General features: G+C 31.8%; 2 protein-coding genes across 2 annotated transcripts; one reads left to right on the plus strand and one right to left on the minus strand.

Annotated features, from left to right (window-relative positions):
* Positions 1-589: 589 nt before the first annotated feature.
* LOC113386487 lies at positions 590-2,918 on the minus strand. Its single transcript, XM_026624267.1, has 2 exons — positions 2,278-2,918; positions 590-796 (listed from the first exon to the last, which is right to left on the minus strand). Exons 1-2 carry the CDS (start codon positions 2,794-2,796, stop codon positions 590-592), a joined length of 726 nt encoding a protein of 241 aa, XP_026480052.1. The 5' UTR covers positions 2,797-2,918.
* A 4,644-nt stretch (positions 2,919-7,562) lies between these two features.
* On the plus strand, positions 7,563-21,942 carry LOC113386488 (probable chitinase 2). Its single transcript, XM_026624268.1, has 7 exons — positions 7,563-7,647; positions 10,039-10,203; positions 16,614-16,809; positions 17,858-17,954; positions 19,790-19,893; positions 19,968-20,067; positions 21,688-21,942. Exons 1-7 carry the CDS (start codon positions 7,563-7,565, stop codon positions 21,940-21,942), a joined length of 1,002 nt encoding a protein of 333 aa, XP_026480053.1.
* Positions 21,943-22,426: the final 484 nt, after the last annotated feature.

Below are 22,426 nucleotides of genomic sequence, written 5' to 3' on the forward strand. Positions count from 1 at the left end.
TAACATTTCTATGGGTTCCGTACCAATGTTTGTCAATTGTAATAAAATATTTCAAAATATGAAAAAAACTTAACACAAAAATCTCGTTTGTTTCAAATTTTTCAAAAAAATTTGAAACTTTTTCACAAATTTTAATTTTTGCTACAAGAAGTACCAGCAATTTGCCTTAAGACACGATGCCATGCACCACTAGTTCTGTTTTAATTTTTTCTGTACTCTCAATAATGTTGATAAAGAAATTATATAAAAAAATGATGGTGTAAAAGTTGATAGCCTTTTTTTTACAATGATCTAAAAATTAATGTCTCAGCACTAGAAATACCTCCTTAAAGTAAAATATTGTGTAAATTTTGATCGAGTCAGTACCTTCAGTGTTATTGTTTATTTTCTAGTTCTATCATATAGAACAATCAAAAATTTACATCACACTACATAACACAAACAAATTCCCTAAACTCTTAAAACTAAATGGCAATGTATTTCATTCTTATATTTATACACTTATTTATCACATCAAAACCTTGAGAAATTATTTTAGCCAAAACTGTAAGTCTCAAAATATGTTTTTTACAACTCACTTTATTAAGAATCACTCTCCAACCACCTTGTCGTCTTTAGCTTTAGACTTAAATGTGGGTTTTGCAAGGTGTGAAAGTTTATCCGGCAGTACTAGAATCTTTTGCAGAAACTCTTCCATCTCAGCCTCGGTTTGGCAGCAAGCACACATTTTTAAAAAGTCTTCCATTATGCCTGAGTTTTTTACGTATGGGTTATGGAAAAGAATTACCATCGCCACCTGGGAAAAAAATATATATATATGCCTGCCCGTTCTACGATAACAAATTTAATATGTATTAAACAATATATAGCTGAGAATCATGACACTAATGGACAAGTTGTTAGATGTTATTTACACTGACTTCAGTAAAGCTTTTGACAAAATTGATCATAACATTCTTCTAACTAAATTATCTAAGATTGGTCTTAATTCTTCACTTATTTATTTATTTAAGAGTTATCTTCATAATCATAAAGAGTTTGTGTATCTTAATGGATTCTTGAGCAACATTGAAAATATCAGTTCAGGTGTTCCTCAAGGATCCATTCTTGGTCCACTACTATTCATTATTTTTTTTAATGACATATGAAATTATTAGCTGTCCACATTTATTATTTGCAGATGATCTCAAACTATATCTCAAAATAAATTCTATTGATGACTGCTTATTATTACAATCTCAACTTGACTCTTTCCACTCTTGGTGTGTCTATAACAAATTACATTTAAATATATCAAAGTGCAAAATTCTTAGTTTTACATATAAGCGCGTTCCAATACTTTTTGATTATAAAATTTCTAACACCAGCATTGATGGATGTAATAAAATATCAGACTTAGGAGTTTTATTTGATTCTGGTTTGTTTTTCACGGATCATAGAACTGATATTTGTAATAGAGCACACAAATCTTTAGGTTTGATACTGAGAAATTGTAAACAATTTAAATCTACCAATGCGCTTCTTTGCATGTACTATTCTATTGTACGTTCAAAATTAGAATATGGTTCGATTATTTGGTATCCTCATCAAATCAACAACTCTGATGCGATAGAGAAGGTTTAGTGAAAATTTCTGAAATATCTTTATTATAAAACCTATAAAATTTACCCTGAACGTGGCTTTGACCACAACACTTTACTAAAAGAATTTGGTATTACTTCTCTTGCCTCACGTACATTTATCTGTACAATTATGTTCTTATTTAAACTTTGCAATAATTCTATAGACTGTCCTCTTATTCTTAGTCAACTATCCTTTAATGTTCCAAGGCTATCTACGCTTTCACAATTATTTTTTAATTTTTCTACTCCTAAATCTAATTCTCTCTTAAATTCGCCTATTTTACTTATGTCCTCTAACTTTAAATTAATTAATAATGAAATAGATATTCACAACACTTTACCTAATCAAATAATCTCCATCTGCACAAGTTAACCTTTTTATTTTCTTTTCAAATATCTCATTATTTTATCTTATTCTGTTTATAAATAATATTGTTACATTCTGCATAATATGTAATTTTATGTTAAGCATTTTATGTTAATAACTATATATTGTAATTTTGTATATATTTTAATTGTTATTCATTATGTAAAATAACTGTATTTTTGAGTCCTCTTGGAGTAATCTGTCGGCTATATATTTAAATAAATAAATAAATAAATAAATAAATATGTATATATGAGCACACATATTTATACATGTATCTATTATTACCTTCCATATGACTTGTCGCAAAGAAACAGGTCCATCAAGCAGCAACAAAAAGCATGCCGTCAAGCTCTTCCAATCGTGATTAAGAATACACTTGTGTATCTCGTAACACAAGTTTGTATACGAGCAAGAAGAGTACTCAGAATTTTGGTTGCTGTTAACTAAATCTACGATACTCCTTTTACACTTGTTGGCCACATAAGGATTATCCATTTCGCCTTTGTTCAAATCATTCAAAGCGTTTTGTAATTCCTTTATAGGGATTTCTACAGTTTTTTTGACAATGGCAGGTGGTGATTTAGGAAACAAGCGTTCCTGTTGTTTGGTTATGATTTGTTTTTTGATGTCACAAGTTTTAAGTTCGGATTGTAGTTGTTGGGTTAGTTTCAGGCGGACTTGTTTTATTTTTTCGAATTGTTCTGCTATTTTTGGATTTGTGGTTTTGGTTTGAAGTTTAGGCTTTTTCTTAAGGTTGCATTTTGGTGGTTTGTTGGTTTTGTTTTGGATGTGTTTCGGTTTCATGACGATGACATGGATGGAATAAACTCTTAAACACACCACTGTAAGTGTTGAAATTAATTAAACACAACAATATGTAAATAATTTTTGTTAATACAACAAAATAGCAAGACAACTTGAATTACGTTTTGATAGGTTAGAATAATTTCGCCGGACAAGTTAAAAGTGAAGTCAGAAACAATTACGTGGCGCCATCTATTTAGATAAATTATTGTTATGTTTTCCGTTAATTTTAAATGAAAATATTTTATCAAAGCTTTTAGGAATATTTGTATAACTAGGTGTAAGTGGAGTTTTGCCTTAAGGCAAGTTGCATGAAAGTTCTGATATGTATAAATACTCGACTCAATAAATAATATTATAATAAATAAATCTTCCAGTCAATAGCAATCCAATGTATTTGGAATCATTCTAATCAGTTGATCCATGCTCTCAAAAGCGTCGACGAAAATTTGTATCCGCACATACATACACACATACTCATAGATCCATTTTTTAGAAGGAAAAAAAAACTCTACTGATAAGCAAAATTTCGACTTAATAAATAAAAAAAGACTTATGAACAAATTAAAATAAAAAACTAGTGGTGTATGGCATCGTGCCTCTACTAACAAGCAAAAAAAATTGACTTAATAAATAATAAAAGACTTATGAACAAATTAAAATAAAGAACTAGTGGTGTATGGCATCGTGCCTTAAGGCAATTTGAAAATTCTAAGAAATTTCTTTAAAAAATTAAAACAAACATTTAAAAAAAATTCTTTCTCCAAAACCAATTATTTTGTCAAAACGATCAGAAACTTCTTTGGATCATTCAAATCAGACGCTTAGTACTCTCAAAAACTGCCATTTTTGCATATTTAGCTCCGTGTCTCCAAAACGGCTAGACTTGCCATTGCCAAAGTCTAATCACCACTTCTCCTCATCATTACAAATTGAATATTTATTGTATCATTTCAATCGAATGCTTCTTTCTCTCAAAAACTCGATTTCTATTTTCTACACTTTCTGCTTCGCAACTTCGAAACGGCTGGACCTGCCTTTGCCAAAAATTAATCAGCACATCACCCTATCAATAAAAATCAAATGGTAAATGAATCATTCAAATCGGTTGATCCGTGCGCCCGAAATCGTTGATGAAAAATTGTACCCATACATCCACTCACACACACATCCATTTATTCTGAGGTATGCCAAAATGTTCAGAAACCTTCAAAACATCAAGATATGGAATAAAATTCAATTTTGATTTTTGAACGACAATAACTTGCCCTACGGAAAATTAAAAAGGAAATTCTTGTGATAAGCAAGTTGTGTATGATGGTCTGGATTTATAAAAGAGATTTCACTGTCGAGCAAGAAAAAATCTGTCATGATTAACAACAAGATTTTTGTGACGCTAAAAAAAGAAAAAAAAATACTATTCGCAAGCAAGTTAAAACAGTTGTAATATAATAATTAAGATCGAAAATCTTTCTTCTAATTTGGCATCCAGGATGCATATAGGGAGTTTTGGCTCCTTTGACTTATTTTTAGTTTGTTTTACATCTTTTCAAAAATTTAAAATTCTAATTTTACTACTATTTAATTATAAACCATGCTATATTAGTCGAATATTAATTACCAGTTGTTACAAAAATTGACTCATTAAATTTGATGATTATTTCAGATAATCAGAAGCAGCATGGTACATAATACATTTCTAGGGTCATTTATCAGGGTGATCCTAAGAAAGGCCTCTTTATCGTTAGTAACAATGCAACATTCTTCATAATCTCTATGATTCATTCCTTAGCCAATTTAGTCGTGGGTTGCTGCAATAAATGTGCAATGAGTGCAAATGTGTGCAAATGTGCAATTTCCTTCTAACGAATGAGTCGTCTCCTCGTTAATTTCTATCCGCGATTTAAATTAACAAGAACCTCCTCCATTATCATCTTTATAATGCCAAGTTCTTTGAAAAGACGAATCAATTGGCACGAATTATGCAATTAATTTAGAAACAAAACTATAACTAAAATGTGAATTGATAAAAACTAGTTGTAAGTGGCAAAAATTTTCATCTATTTATTTCAAATTCAATGTTTTACCAAGCCAATCTTTTCTCTAATTAGTAATCCAATCAGTCAGTCGTTTTCCTTTTTTATCAACTAATTAAAATACAAAAGGTGTGCGCCTGGTAATAGGTGTATGTGAAAAATTCGACCTAAGTTCGACAACCTTTCGAAGTCGACGAAACAAAAGAAGAAGGAGAAGCAGAAGAACAAGAAGTGGTAATGAAGAACGTTACAAAGTCCCCACCCAGGACATTCTCTATTTTACACAAATTCTCAAACGTTTTAGATGATGAAATTAATAATATCAATATTCTTATTAGTAATTGATAGAGTAATTTAAATTATAAAAAGCAACGTTTTTCGATATTTCAATTTTTTCTTAAAAATATTTTTGAAAAACATAATCGAGAGTCGTTATAATTATAATTTGTTAGAATTTTCAATGGAGGTATAAAGAATATTCAAGTGTTTCATAAAATTGACATAGACTTCAAAAGAAAAATAAAGAAATATTATAAGGAAATTGAAGACGAAAGAGAGTGAAAAGATATTTAATTATATGGCTTATAAATGTAGAATGAAATAGACATAAATGATATGAAAATATGAAAATTGTTTAATAATCTCTTATACCAGATACCTCTTGACTGATTGAGATATGAAAATAATATATCAATACACAAAATTTAAAAAAATAAGAAATGTAGTTACCAAATGATAAATAGTGGAATCAAGCAATTTAAACTTGAAAAAATATTATCTTTAATTAAAGTTTTTTTATGAAATTAAAAATTTCCAAAAAAATCACGCATTAAAAAAATTAATTTAAGACTTTGAATAATAAAGTATTAGAATTTCATATCAAAAATATTAAAAAGATCAAGATTTGTAATTAAAATTATAACTGAATTGAAATAATAATAAATAATTGCTAGTTACGACTAATTAAAAACAAAATTTCTGGATTTTAGGCAAATATAATATTTTTGAAAAATAAAATAAAAATGGTTAATGTTTTTTTTTAAATTATTTTCTATTAGTACAAATTGTACTATAGTACTGGTACTAGTATCAGTTTTTAGACAAAAATCAAACAATTTTATCAAAAATCAATATTTGGAGACGTTTTCAACAATTTGAATTCAAATCAAACAATTTGAAAAAAAAACGAATAGTTTAGGATAAAAATGAGCAAATTGGGTGAAATTCAATCAAAACACGAAGTAGAATCCAATAATTTGAACCAAATTAATTAAAAAAGGAAAAAAGTTAAATGATTTTATCGAGAATAGAAATTTGAAGATATATTCAAAAATTTGGATTAAATTCGAACAAGTTAGGAAAAATCGAGCAATTTAGGATAAAAATGAATAATTTGGGTAAAATTCAACCATAAAAAACAATATCTTGGGTCTAATTGATTAAATAGAAAAGAATCGAACAATAAACTAAATTTAGAATAAAAATTGAACAATTTGAGTAAAATTCAACCAAAAGATACAACCATTTGAACCAATTAAAAGGAACCAAAAAAAGGAACAAATCCAACAATTTTATCGAAAATTTAAATTTGGGGACATTTTTAACAATTTGGATTAAATTCGAACAATTTGAAAAGAAATTGAGCAATTTAAGACAAAAATTAGCAAATTGGGTAAAAATGAACTAAAACTCAAGGTGAAATCCAATAATCTGGACCAAATTAATTGAAAAAGGGGAAAAAATCGAACAATTTGGCCAAAAACTTCACAATTTGGACAAAAATTACACATTTGAGCAATCAATCAAAGAATTTGAAAACGTATTAAAAGATTTATATGAAAATTAAATATGAGTAAAATTCGAACAGCTTATATGAAAAAAACAAAACAAACTATATAAAAAAAAAAAAAAATGCGCAAAAATCAAACAAAGTGGACTAAAATCGAACAATTAGTACAAAAATCAAAAAAAAAAATACTATATATCAAATAATTTGAGCGAAAATCAAACGAAGTGGATAAAAAAACTACGATTTAAACAAAATCAAGCGTTGAAGTTGGAAAATAATGTGTATATTTTGTTTAAATATAAATTATTTGTTTAAAATTTTTTGCAGATAATTTGTTTAAAAATAATTTAATCTAATAATTTTTCTAAATCGAACAATTTGTACGAAAAGTGTACCAAAATCGAAAAAATGCACATAAATCAAAAAAGGAGTCGAACGATTTTGATAAAAATCGAGCAAAATGTACTCGAATATTTATAATTAGATTTTTTCAGTTTTTTACCTTATTTTTCCAATCAAAAAAAGTTTTAGAACCTCCGGAAATTCGTCCGCCAGAAACGGGAACAAGAAGTCAACCTTTCCATCAGTCTCGACAAAAGCACGCTCTCTTTCGGTCGCGACATATGGACACAACTCTAGAAAAAAATTAAATTAGTCTAAATAAACGAAAACTTAATTAATAAAACTCTGTTAAAAAAATTATTTAGTAAAAATAGTGCAAAATAAAAGAGTTAAAAACAACAAATAGAGATAAAGTTAACAATTGTGGGTAAAAGTGAGTGGTAGTAAATGAATTTCACATTGTCTCTCTGTTCAATCTAAATTGGGATTAAAAATACAGTTTTATCACTAATTATTGTTTACAAAAATCGTGTTAATTATGTGCATAAAAAACTAATTAATTATAATTAACTAATTAGAGTGCGTTGACATTTACCAAAATGGATAAAATGAGACATTTGTATGCGGCTTTTGTTGCCGTCGCAGTTTCCTGTTTGTTTCTGCAAAATGTTGCCGCAAAAACAGGTTAATAAAGTATAAAAAATTATTTAAAAAATCAGTAAAATATAATAAAATATCAGAAATGCCTGCTGGCAAGTTATTAAAATGAATTGCATATGAGCCAATTTAAACTAACAATAAGACAATTGTGCTCGTCGCCTATAGCTGATTGGTTGCTTTCGCAATTACAATTGTCAATTGCCATGGTTACGATTAAAAACTGATATAAACTGATCAGATACTGCTTATATTATACATAATATAATTTTAATTATTATTATAATTAACGGCTAGGCCGATCATCTCTTAAAACTAATCAAAGCGAGTCCTTATCAAGATACATCGAATGGCTTTTGAATTTTTGAAATCGGTTCAGCCGTTTTCACGAAAACGTCGATAAAATTTGAAATTTTGCATTGTCAAACGATTCAGAATGACTTAAAACGTCGAGAAAAAGAAATCGGTTTTTCTGGCGCAATCATAAACTGTTCCTCCGGGGTAATAAATAAATTAATTAATTAATTGAAAGTAATTACACTAAATACGATATTCTACCCGCACTTATACCTTTTTCAATTTTGGTCTCAAACGATTCAGAATGGCTTGAAACGCCGAGAAAAAATTTAAGTATCAAATTGGATTTTCAGATTTAATTAACAAATAAAAAATTATTTCTCTAGAAGTGGTGATAAGTGTTGCCAGACTGTACTAAAATTCGGACAGAATCCTTAAACATTTATTTGAAAATATTATTAACTTTATTATTCAAATTCAAAAAAAAAATTGAGAAAATATTCAGTAGTTTTGCTTTGTAGCATTTTTTGAAAAAAGTTATTTTGCGGGCCCTGTAGTTCAAATAAGATAATGTTATATGTTAGCCATTTTGGTTTCAGACAACCATAAAACTTGAAATTTTCCAGCAACATAAAGAAACTGCTCAGCCGATCGTCGAAAGTTAATCAACGCGAGTTTTAATCGAGTTTCATCAAATGGCTTTTGAATTTTTTAAATCGGTCCAACAAATTTTGAGAAAACGCCGATAGATCAAATTTTGCCTAACACACACATTTTTTTCAAAGTTAGTCACAAACGATTCAAAACGACTTGAAACGACGAGAAGAAATTTAAGTATAAATGAGTAAATCAAAAATTATTTATCTAGGAGTGGTAATTATATATTATCCATTTGGAATGACAACCATAAGACTTGAAATTTTCCAGCAACATAAAGAAACTGCTCAGCCGATCGTCGAAAATTAATCAACGTGGGTTTTAATCGAGTTTCATCAAATGGCTTTTGAATTTTTTGAATCGGTCCAACAAATTTTGAGAATACGCCGATAGATCAAATTTTGCCTCACACACACATTTTTTTCAATATTAGTTACAAACGATTCAAAACGACTTGAAACGACTGGAAAATATAAAAATAACAAATTAAATTTTCAGATTAAAAAAGGAATTTCAAGTTTCAGAGGAAACAGTGGTAATTGTCTATATATCTAATATTGTTGGGGCAGCGTTGTCAGTTTGTGCATAAATTGAGCTAGAATCCTTAAATTTTCGGTGTTGCCCGATTGCATAAAATATAATTTGGAGTTGCCTAATGCACAACAATAGTAACTAATTAAAAACAAAATATATAACATTGGTTTTAATTTATTCTGAGAGTGAAAATGTCTCAAAATATCCTGAAGGCGATATTGCTCAAAGTTATCATTACGCCGATGCGACATTTAAACATAACCTTTGTTATTATAAAATTCCAAAGTGTCTTCGATAATAATAATATATTATTATTTGCATGATGCACCACAACTGGAATGGAATTTAGGTCATTTCGAGGGCTAGGCCTTTGCAACAAAATTATAAGGCGACGATCAGCCAAGACGTTTCTTCATCATAATGTCAAATAACAAATCATAATTACAAATAAAGTGCAAGATCTTACGCAAAAAAAAATACTGAACGATTTCTGAAAATTGGAAAAACATTTGAAAATTTGAAAGTAAAAGCGTAAACTTGATATAAGAATAAATAAGATAATAAGAAAATGGAACACCACGAAAAATGTTTCAAAATGATTTAGTAATATTTTCCTTAATGATAAATGCTTTTAAATCTGAAGATGGCACGTATCTGTTTCCGAAACGTCTACAGTAAAAAACAGTTTTAAAAAATACATAAAAACTATTCAGAATGACTTAAAACTTGAAATTAGCAAATGGGATTTTTTACCAAAAACAAATTTCTACGAAAGTTGCCAATTTATTGCACGCCTACTTTGCCCTAACTTGGTCACAAACAATTCAGAATGACTTGAAACGTCGAAAAAACACAAAATTTTCAAATCGGATTTTGAGAACTTAACAATGTTCATGTATGTAATGGTTTTATTATTTTTTTATTTTTTAGGGCCAGAACACGGAAAGGTGGTAGTATGTTACGTGGCGACATGGGCAGTCTACAGACCCGGATTAGGGTCCTACGCTTTAGAGGACATCGATTCGACCCTGTGCACTCATTTAATTTATTCTTTTGCTGGTCTTAATGCTACCACGGATAGTCTCAAATCTTTGGGTAAGTAGAAATATATATAAATCATCTGAATGGATGTATATCATTGGATAAAACTTTTTGTGTTAGTCCAAGTGTATTTATAGATGATATTAAATGATAACTAGCTGTAAGTGGAATACTGTCTTAAGGCAATTAGGGCATCGTGCCTTAAGGCAAATTGTTGGAACTTTCCATACCGCAATTCAAAATTCGAGTATTTAAAAATTATCAATAATAATAATCAATAAAAGTTGATCAATGAGTTGAAACTTTTAATAAAATTTCGAACCATATTAAATCATTCTATCTTAAATCATTTATTTTGAAATATTTTGGAAATTCTGAACTTTTTTTTCAAAGCAATCGTACTGCTTTAACTGCATAAAGACGAAATATCAAAGCGCGTAAGCGCCGCGTCGCCGTCTAACGCGTAAACATTGGTACGGAACTCATGGGAATGTAAACCAAAATTATACTTATTGTTAAAATCTCTATAAAATATGTGATAATTTGATGTGCATATGTCTAATGTTCATTTTTGACCGCCAAATGGCTCATTTTTTTACTTTTTTCTCCATATCTCCAAAGTCGTTGGACCAAAAATTTGAACAGTTCTTCATTTAGTCAATACAAATAAAATGTTTTTTGAATTATTCAAATCGGACGCTCCGTTCTTTTAAAAACTGAGTTACCGTTTTTGGCACTCTTTGCCCCATATCTTCGGAACGGTTAGACCCGCCTTCGCCAAAAACTAATCAGCACGTCTCCTTATCAATACGATTCGAAGGTTTTTTCAATTATTCAAATCGCTTCAACCGTATTCCCGAAATCGTCGACGAAAATTTGTATCCGAACAAACACACACACACACACACACACATACATCCATTTTTTCTAAGGTATGCCAAAATGTTCAGAAGGTTTTGAAACGTAAAGATATATAAAAATTTTCATTTTAGATATTTTTGCAATTATTATAACTTGCCCTACGGGAAGTTAATAAATCCATTTAAAACAAAACAACCAATTTCTCATTATTATATCTCTGACTTAATAAAATATACGTATAAATGTATATAGATGAAAATTCAATAAATATTAGTATAGGATATTAAAAAAATGTAGATATGGGTACAGGACCACGTCTGTCGGGTCATCTAGTATATATATATATATATATATATATATATATATATATATATATATGGCGGAATGAACACCATATGAAGTTGAAGGACGTCAATTGATGACAATGGCGGAATGAACACCATATGACAGATGTCAGTTGAATAACGTCAATTGATGACAAAACTAAATTATATTGGGCTACGTTGATTCGGATCTGGCATCAAGCAAGCTATAACGATCTGATTGTTTTTATACGATCGAATATTATGGTCGCGCTTTTTAAAACGATCGAAAATATTGTATCGAGTTTTTTGCCAACGAGCGTTTTCTCGTGAACGAAATTTAGATTTGATTTAATGTAATATCAACATCTTTATCAATTGAGACATTAATAAACAGTCATTATCGAGTTGAAATAAAATTATTGCGATTTCATTCAAGAATTAATTAATTAATAATATATGGCCCACTAGCGCCATAATTGGTGACTCCGAACGTGTAAGTGAAATCATTAAGCAAGAGACATTCTCAACGTCTTAGTACCCATAATTGGTGACGTCAGACGGAGAAAGAAAAACACTTGTCAAATACAAGTAAATTAATAAAGGTAAATTATACCAATTTTTATCAACATGTCGACTCGATCTACGTCCGTCAATGACGAAACAGCGCTCAACAGATCTCTGATCGATCTGGATCACGAGGCGATCTTTAACACGAGCAGTCCTCGTGTTTCTGAACATGAACATGACAGTTATGCTGATCAATACAATATAGCAGCATTTAACAATCACCGTCTCACTCCATTCAATGGAGATTCTCCAGACCTATGGTTTTTAGTTATTGAACATGAGTTTCAGTCTGCTAGGATCAGGAGTGACAATACTAAGTACACAGCAGTACTCAAAGCCCTAGACTTCGAGACACTGCGCCTCATCCAGGATGTCCTCCGTAATCCACCAATGACAGGCAAATACGAATATATCAAAAACACTATATTAAGCAGAATGTCTGAATCTAGAGGTAAGCAAATTGACAAGCTATTAAAAAACTTAACTCTAGGAGAGAAGAAACCATCACAGCTCCTACGAGAAATGATGAATTTGGCTAAGGGAGAGGTCAGTGAAGACATCATAATTAAATTGTGGTCAGAACGCCTGCCACACCATATTCGGCCACAATTAATAGTTTCTCGCCATCTTGGTCCGGAAGCCCTGGCGGAAGTTGCCGATATTTTAGTCGATCACTGTAGCCCCACATCACATGTGATGTCCACAACACACAAGTCTTCAGTAGAACAGAGACTGGACCGCCACGAAACTCTTCTTATGTCATGCGTCCAGGAAATCAAGGAACTAAAGGCAATGTTGAACACTGAAAGACAGAGAAATGATCAGCAAGAATCACAACTCAACCAGTCAAGATCAAGAAGTGAACAACTCAATCAGTCAAGTTCTAGAAGTGGTTCTCGACATAGGTCCAGGACACCTTCACGTGGATCGGTTTGCTACTATCATTACAGATATGGGGAGAAGGCCACAAAGTGTGAAGAGCCCTGCCTCCTTAAATCTCTAAACCAGTCAAAAAACTTACTTCACCGTCATTAAGTGGAGCTTGCCATGACGGTGAAGTAAATTCTGTCTGCTCTGAGCTCCGTCTTCATATATCAGACAGAAAGACGGCAATCCAATTTCTTATAGATTCAGGATCAGTTATATCCATTTTACCAGCTCAGAAGTTTGCCGATGGTCATCCTAAGGAAGAGTTAGTTCTATTTGCAGCAAACTCTAGCAGAATATCCACGTATGGAAAGAGAACTCTGGAGCTGGATTTATCTTTACGCAGAAGCTTTAGCTGGCAGTTTGTTGTTGCCGATGTAGCCACAGCCATAATAGGAGCTGATTTCCTAAGCAACTACAATTTATTAATAGACTTGAAGGGTAGAAGATTGATTGATTCGACTACAGGCCTTACCTCTGATGGAAAGGTACTCAAGGCACAGCAAGTTAACATCTCCACTGTCAACCCGGCAGAGCCCTTCAAGGATTTACTGGCACAATACATCGCAATAACAAAGCCACAGGTAACCACCAATAATAAATCATCTCTTTTTGCCCACAGGATAACCACAACAGGTCCACCATTAGCTTCCAGATTCAGGAAGATCTTCGGAGAAAAGGCTGTTGCAGCCAGGTCCGAGATACAAGATCTCCTGAATAGGGGCATTTTGAGGCCTTCCAACAGTCCATGGGCAAGCCCTATTCACATGGTTCCCAAAAAGAATGGCACATTCAGAATGTGTGGAGACTACAGGAGGCTGAACGCAAACACGCTGCCCGACAGGTATCCTCCACCATTAATACAAGATGTATTCAATAATCTTCATCAAAAAGAAGTATTTTCTACAATAGATTTAGAAAAAGCTTACCACCAAGTACCCATGCATGAAGAGGATATACAAAAGACTGCAATTATCACACCATGGGGACTCTTCGAGTATCTACGTATGCCATTTGGACTCAAAAACGCTGCCCAGACATTCCAGAGGTTTATCAATCACATATTCCAAGATTTTAATTTTGTTTTCATTTATATAGACGACATCCTGGTAATGTCGACTGATATGAATGAGCACCGTCGTCATCTTCAATTGGTTTTTGAGAGGCTACAGGAATATTCTCTTACAATAAACTTAGAGAAATGTGCCTTTGGAAAAGATGAAGTTAACTTCCTCGGTTACAAACTGAGTGCTGCAGGATATTCTCCTTCACCAGACCGAGTAGAGAAAATTATTAATTATCCAAAACCTTCGACAGTTATAGAACTCAGAAGATTTTTGGGAATGGTAAACTATTATCGTAAATCAATACCCAAGGCAGCAAATATACAAGCACCACTTTATGAGTATGTGAAGTCCTCAGTTAAAAACGACAAGACTCAAATTGAATGGAATGACAATTCATTATCAGCATTCAGCAAGCTGAAGGAAGCTCTAGCAAATGCAACTCTTCTTCATTTTCCTTCAAGTATAGCAAATATTAATTTAATTACAGATGCATCCACAACAGCCATTGGAGCAACTCTGGAGCAGGAAGAAAATGGTGCATGGCACCCTATAGGTTTCTTTTCCAGAAAGCTCACAGCTACTGAACAGCGATATTCAACTTACGATCGCGAGCTACTAGCCATCTTTGCGGCTTTAAAGTATTTTGAATATCTATTAGAAGGAAGGCACTTTATAATCAAGACAGACCACAAGCCAATCACACACGCATTTCAACAAAAACTGGAGAAAGCATCAGATCGTCAGCGACGGCAGCTAGAATACATATCACAGTTTTCCACTGATATTATATATGTGAAGGGTGATCAGAACGTTGTTGCTGATGCGTTGTCCAGGATCAATGCCATTCAAATGCCATCAAAGCTAACCGAAGAGGAAATTTCGCAAGAACAGAGTAAGGACGTTGAAATGCAAACTATATTGAACGGCAACACCTCTATTAATCTTCAAAAATTGACATTAGGGGGGTATCCAGTTTATTGCAACAGGCAAGATAATTGTGTGAAGCCCTACCTTCCACAAAGTCTTCGCAGAATTGCTTTTGACATTGTACATGGAAATGCACACCCAAGCATAAGGATTACTTCAAGGGAGTTGCGAAGAAGGTATGTGTGGCCTGGGATTGGTAAAGACGTCACCATGTGGGCACGTCAATGCATTCCTTGCCAAAAATCCAAAATTCATAAACATAATCACCTCACTCCTATCCATATTCCTATTCCTGAAAACAGATTTTCGCATATTCACATTGACATAATCAAATTGCCTAATATTAATGGATATCCTTATTGCCTAACAATCATCGACAGATTTACAAGGTGGCCAGAAGCTGTTCCTCTAAAGGACATTTCTGCAGACACGATTGTCCAAGCCCTATTTTCAAACTGGATATCAAGATTTGGTACACCATGTGTGATAACATCCGACCAAGGATGCCAGTTTGAATCAGCTATATTCAAATCATTAATGAATGCAATAGGTGCTAAGAAAATACGGACAACGGCATATCACCCTCAGTCCAATGGCCTAGTTGAACGCTGGCATAGAACTCTGAAAGCAGCTTTAATGTGCTCTCCTGAGCCTTGGATCGAAGTATTACCTGTAGTCTTACTAGGTTTACGTTCTTCATACAAAGAAGACCTTAAAGCATCTCCTGCTGAGATGGTTTATGGAACCACATTAAGACTACCAGGCGAATTTTTCACAACTAAAGAACTGTCATCCGATCCACAAGCATTTCTGGACTACCACAGAAGAATAATGCGGGATATTAAACCTACAGCCACAGCTCATCATAATAAAGCCAATATGTTTGTGCTTAAGGACATAAATACATGCACTCATGTATTTGTAAGATCTGATCATATTAGAAAACCACTTGAGCCTCCATATAGTGGACCATATGAAATTATAGAAAGAATTTCAGACAAAGTGTTCAAAATTTCTATGGATGGTACTGATAAGAACATATCGGTTGACAGACTAAAACCAGCATACACAGTTAAAATAGATAACAGTCAACCAAGCTCATCTCAAGAATTTAAATCACATAACTTGGAGTTATCGATTGACCCTCCAAAAAAGATGAAGCCTAAAAAAGTCTCCTTCAAATTTTAATAATCAAATTCATTTATTTTTACCGGATACCTCTTTTTCTTTTGAAGGGGAGTTATATGGCGGAATGAACACCATATGAAGTTGAAGGACGTCAATTGATGACAATGGCGGAATGAACACCATATGACAGATGTCAGTTGAATAACGTCAATTGATGACAAAACTAAATTATATTGGGCTACGTTGATTCGGATCTGGCATCAAGCAAGCTATAACGATCTGATTGTTTTTATACGATCGAATATTATGGTCGCGCTTTTTAAAACGATCGAAAATATTGTATCGAGTTTTTTGCCAACGAGCGTTTTCTCGTGAACGAAATTTAGATTTGATTTAATGTAATATCAACATCTTTATCAATTGAGACATTAATAAACAGTCATTATCGAGTTGAAATAAAATTATTGCGATTTCATTCAAGAATTAATTAATTAATAATATATGGCCCACTAGCGCCATATATATATAATTTTTTATACGTATGTATGTCATTGAACTGCTTCTAAACGGCTAGTCAAATTTGGATAAAACTTTTCGTGCTTGTCCAAGTGTATTTGCAGTTCGCATTAAATATTATAATTTACTGATGAGTCTACTCACTTCTGACTTTTGTTTCTCTTAGACCCCTGGCAGGACCTGAAGGACGACTACGGCAAGGGCGGCTACGAGCGCATCACAGCCCTCCGAGGAAGGGCGCCCCATCTAAAAGTGTCTCTGGCTGTCGGGGGATGGACAGAGGGTAGCGAAAATTACTCGAAAATGGCAGCTGACCCTGACAGGAGACGAAGGTTCATACATAGCGCCCTGGAATTCATCAAGTGAGTTAAAAAAAAACACTAAGCCACTGGTCACCAACAATTATAAAAGCAAAATAGACGTCCATCCTAACCAACTAGCATGTCGTGTATACCAGGAAGGCCAGCCGACCAGGCTTAAAAGAAAAATATCAGGAGACCTAATATAGTTTGATTAACTAAAATACTTTTATTTTACTATATTTTATTGTTTTATTTCCTTTTATTTTTAGGTTTTTTTAATTATATTTTAATTAGCTCTAGTAGATACGCCACTGAGGGTATCTACTGAATTGTAGTCTATTATTTACCATATACTTGTTAGCATTCTCTGCTTAACGTAATAATATATACAGATTGCAGTATAAAATTGAATAAAAAAATGAGTTACAAAAGGATCTATTGGCAAGTTGCAAAGATATTGAGGATATAGTAATTCATACGATTTGACATAAATTTAACAAAATGAGAAGAAAGTGCAAGTAAATGCAAATACACACAAATGTTCGAACAATGTCAGGTGTTAAATAAATATTAACTTTTCAAATTTACACGTCAAGATAAAATCGGTTTTATATCAACCAATACAATTTATGTCGACATGTCATTGTTTATTTCCAGAATTTGATAAAACTGTTTAAATATAAAAAAAATGATTCATTAAAATTCGTGAATCGTACTCAAAATATGACATATGTAAAATATTCTTCATGGAAATTGGTTTACGGGTTTTATTTAAGAAAGTTTTTTTAGAGCGAAAAACTAATGAGCACGTCTCCTTATTAGCAGGAATCGAATGCTTTTTGAATTAATCAAATCGGTTGATCCGTGTTGGCGAAATCGTCGACGAAAATTTGTATCCGCACACACGCGCACACATACACACAAATATTATTTTTTCTAAAGTATGCCAAAATGTTCAGAAACCTCTAAAACTTCTGAAAATTAAAAAATCCATACAACCCTACATTTTTACCCTTCTACCAAAAACAGCTAAATATTCTAAAAACTTGAAATTGTAACAACAAATTAAAAATTTAATCCAATATTTCTGTTATTATTATTATTTCAGAAAATACAATTTTGATGGTCTCGATCTGGATTGGGAATTCCCCGGAAAGAGGGGCGGAGCCCCCGAAGACAAACGTAACTTTGTGCTCTTGGTTAAGGTTAGTACGAAACCTTAAAGAAAAGTTTATATATAGTAAGAAAAATGCAAACTTTTAACTTCAAAAATGAAATTTTAACTTAAAAACGTCTTCTTTATATGTCGCGTTAATTGGATTTTCCAAAAAGTTAAAATTGTTTTTATTATATTGTTATTTTTGTGTATTTTTTAATGTTCATGTCTCATTTATTGCTTTTATCTTCATTCATACTCATTATTTTAATTTGTATCTGTTTAAGATTGGATTGACAAAAATGAATGGTATTTTTTTTAACTATTCCATTTTATTACAAGACGAAAGATTTCATTTAAGACTACTTGCCAATAGGTCAAATGTCATTCTAGAATATTTAGAGAAACGATAACATGCTCTATGAGTCGATAGAATAATGAAAGTATCGAAAATGTGATCAAAATCACGTTTGACCTTTATATGAAAGCGTTTGTGGAATTATTAACAAACCGGTTTTTTTTGCTCTTTTGACAAATAAATATATAAATAAACATATTTACACATAGATAGACAATGTATATATAAATATATATATATATATATATATATATATAATCAGTGTATATATATATATATATATATATCTCTCAAACAGCTTGGCCGATTTTTATTATAATAATCTAATATTTATTTTTCACTCCCGTCAGGGGGCATCCATTGATCGCGTGATCGATATTCTAGGAATTTTTGAACTCCCCCTCCCCCTTGGTTATACGTCGTGATTTTTAGAATTAAACCCGCCCTCCCCCACCAAACTTGTATTTTTAGTTACGTAAAAGTTTCCGAACCCATTTTTCGAATTTCAAAAAAAAACGCAAAATTTTAGTTTTTTTTTTTTGAAAAAAAAATTTACGTGCTATCTTGCTAGACCCCACACGTGATTTTTCGTGATTTTTTATCAACCCCCCCTCACATATGTAATTAATGAACTTCCCCCTAAAAATAGTCAGAATCGAGAATATTTACATTTTTTTTAAATAAAAAAAAAGCTATGGAATCCTAAATTTTCACACTCCTACAGTAAAGATTTGATTAGTTTTTTTTTAAAACCCAAAATTTTCACCCTCCTACAGACCAGATTCAACAATTTTTTTAAAACCGAAAATTTTCACCCTCGTACAGAAAAGATTTGATCAATTTCTTTTAAAACCCTAAATTTTCACTGTCCTACAGTAAATTTCTGATCAATATATACATAGAATTTTTTTGTTTCATCTTTTACAATGCCTATTTAAAAAATCCTGGCAACACTAAACTTTCACCTTGATCATTTTTGTCATTTCATTTTTTTACAATGCTACATAAAAAATCCATGCAACTTTTACCCCTCCCATAGTAAAGTTCTGATCAATTTATTCATTTCATTATTTTACAATGCCAAATTAAACCCTGGACTTCTCCACCCTCCTACAGTACAGATCCTACAGTAAAAAATTTACCTTTTTACAAAGCTAAATAAAAAATCAATGCGACCCTAAATTTTCACCTTCTTACAGTAAAGACCTGATCAATTTTTATCAAAATCTATGAGATCCTAAATTTTCACCCTCAGACTGTACAGATTTGATTAATTTTTCTATTTAATTTTCTTACAATAACTAAATAAAAGTCCAAAAATTCACGTAGCCCTAAATTTTCACCCTTATACAGTAAAAATCTGATCAATATATTTATTTCATTTTTTACAACGCTAAATTAAAAAATCCTGGCATCAATAAATTTTCACCCTCCTTCAATAAAGATATTATCAATCGAAATTTTGCCCATCGAAATATTGTTTTTAATGTATTTGATCACGTGACTAACTTATTATTATTATTTAGGAACTAAGAGAAGAGTTCGACAAACGCGGCTACATCCTGACGGCTGCCTTAGGAGCCTCCAGGGAAACCATAGACTTGGCATACGACATCAAACAACTCAAAGGGTAAGGGACAAGACAACATTATCATCATCATCATCATTATCGTCATTTCAAATATTTATTTATCAATTTCTCAGTTTATTAGACTTCTTCCACCTAATGTGCTACGACTACCATGGAGCATGGGACGGACGAGTTGGAGGCAACGCTCCAATCAAAGGAGGTGATCTGAGCATCGTAAGTAAAAAAAAAAGATCAATAGGTCCCCAAAACTAAAGCAAATATCTTATATAAAAATGGAGATCTCTTTCAAATGTCTAACAAGTATGTTATCCGTAAGTAAAACTCGAAAACGCCTAAACCGATTTGGCGAGTCTTATTCTTGAAAAATTCGTGCCAATCCAGAGAAAGTCCAAAAGGTGAGATTATTTCAAATCCGCGTAGAAACTTTACATTTTTATTTGAAAATTTTTGTAGAAGCGTAATTTAAATAAAACAATGGACGGTGGCTAATACGTCAAATGTCAAACGTTTTTGACAGATGATGTTCAATTACGTTCAATAGGATATTTTACGTAAATATTATAATTAATTATGATTGTAGTAAGTAGCTTTGTTTGTAGTTTTATTTATATATAAAAATGTTAGTAAGCGGGCCGCAAGTGTTACTAGAAACTCAAAATATCAACTCTCTTGAAATGTTAATATGAGAATGCACCTTTTGGCGTTGTAGCACTCTTTTTTTCTGCAAATCATATTTTTCCCAAACACGGTGCTCTGAAAGATCTCATTTGTATAATTATATACTCATTGGTATTTATAAAACATTTTCTAGGATATATTATTTTTTAATCATGTTATTTCAATTCAGAACCTAAATTTGGCATCGATCAAAGGGATATTTTGTCGAATAACATTTTCCCAATTTTAATTTCCCAGAATTTATCGAAAAATAGATAATAATATATGAAGGTCAGGGGGTTAAAAACCAGTAAAGTTAAGCATTGTTCAACAACGCTATTTGAAAGTAGAGGGAAAAAGATGTATAACCAGCTATAACCTTGATTCTCATGTCTTTGCTATCGGTAGATAAACGGTAATCTTTGAAAATCCACAATAAAAGTATTTTCTTCCGTTGGTAGTTTTTTAGCATAAGTTAAAAATGTAATTGTTTTGTAAAATACCTTTAAAATTAAAATAAGACATTAACAATGTTTGCCACCTGGCCGTTCCAAGTTACTCCGCCTATAGAGTAAACAAGTCTAGATTTTTGAAAGACAGCAAAAAAAGCACATTTCTACAATTATGAAGTAGCCGGCAGTTTTACTGAACTTAGTCATATAATTGTTCGTGTGAAATGTGTTATCTATTGTGATATAGTTGGTTTGATTATTATAATATAATTAATATTTGCTCAAAGTCATATTGGGCTTTTACATTTACATTAATTCATCGAAAGTTACTTGAAACTTTTCAAAAAGCAGGTCAAAGAAGAAATACTTAATTCATTTTCTATGTCTACTCGCAGAAATTTAAAAATTTTGTATAAGCTCAGTAGTATTATTTAGTAGTATACAGAAAATTCAGAATCCAAAAAGAATCTGAAAAACTTGAAACGTAATCAATAAGTCGAAAGACCAAAAAAGACTTGGATTGATTAAATGAATTATACCATGTTTTCTATAGAAAGTGTATAAAACTTTTATAATACCTCATTTTATATAGCATTGAAACACACATCCTTATACACTTAAAGTATTAATTTTTTTAATTCTCTAGAAATCGTTTAGAATATACCTTACTTAGCAAAACAACGTTTGCCGGGTCAGCTAGTTAATAAATAAAATTTTATTACAGGAGACTACAGTGGATTACCTTTTGCAATTGGGTGCACCTCCAGAAAAACTGGTTTTGGGTATACCGTTCTACGGTAGAACCTTCGTGGTGGAGCAACACTGGGACGCTTTAGACGGTTCTGAAGTGCCTTTGGGGTTGTCTGCAAAGAGTGCTGGTTTTAGGGGTCCTTATACCAGGGAGGACGGATTTATGGGATACAACGAGGTAAGGATTAAGATTTTTCGAAATAATAATAACCGCAAAAGAAATTTTTAACTAGTGGTTTATGGCATCGTGCCTTAAGGCAAATTGCTGAAACTTCCCGTACCGTAATGAAATATTCGAGAAATTTTAAACGTTTTCAAATATATCATTACAAATACTGTAACTTTCATTGTTTTTGCATTTGTTATATCTGAGAAAATCGAATGGAAATCATAAATCAATTTATCTCCAGGACATTAACAATCGTCATTTCATTTCGAATTCAATTTCAAAAAATAGTTGCCTAATTTACACAAAATTGAAAAAGTGCTCCCGCATAGTCACAGTCTAAACGCATTTGCATATAATTCCGTGCGACATTTTCACTTATAGTGTGCCTAGCTTGGCGGCATTTTCACATTTTTCAATAGTTTTCACAAAATTGGAAAAGTGCTCCAGTACATAAACAGTCTAAACGCACTTGGGTAAACATTGGTACCAGAGTGGCGTTTAGACTGTGCTTAGACTGGGTCATTTTTTGATCCAAAATTACAAA

This window comes from Ctenocephalides felis, unplaced genomic scaffold (assembly GCF_003426905.1).
Source record: "Ctenocephalides felis isolate EL2017-DRISC unplaced genomic scaffold, ASM342690v1 CF-g0.4_SCAFFOLD_03571, whole genome shotgun sequence".
NCBI lineage: Eukaryota > Metazoa > Arthropoda > Insecta > Siphonaptera > Pulicidae > Ctenocephalides > Ctenocephalides felis.

Excerpts from the sequence above, each read along its gene's own strand:
- LOC113386487 (XM_026624267.1), bottom strand. The coding sequence starts at position 2,796 with ATGAAACCGAAACACATCCAAAACAAAACCAACAAACCACCAAAATGC. Across the intron at positions 797-2,277 it reads TGCGACAAGTCATATGGAAG|GTGGCGATGGTAATTCTTTT; the intron begins GTAATAATAGAT and ends TTTTTTTCCCAG.
- LOC113386488 (XM_026624268.1), top strand. The coding sequence starts at position 7,563 with ATGGATAAAATGAGACATTTGTATGCGGCTTTTGTTGCCGTCGCAGTT. Across the intron at positions 7,648-10,038 it reads AAATGTTGCCGCAAAAACAG|GGCCAGAACACGGAAAGGTG; the intron begins GTTAATAAAGTA and ends TTTATTTTTTAG. Across the intron at positions 20,068-21,687 it reads AAGGAGGTGATCTGAGCATC|GAGACTACAGTGGATTACCT; the intron begins GTAAGTAAAAAA and ends ATTTTATTACAG.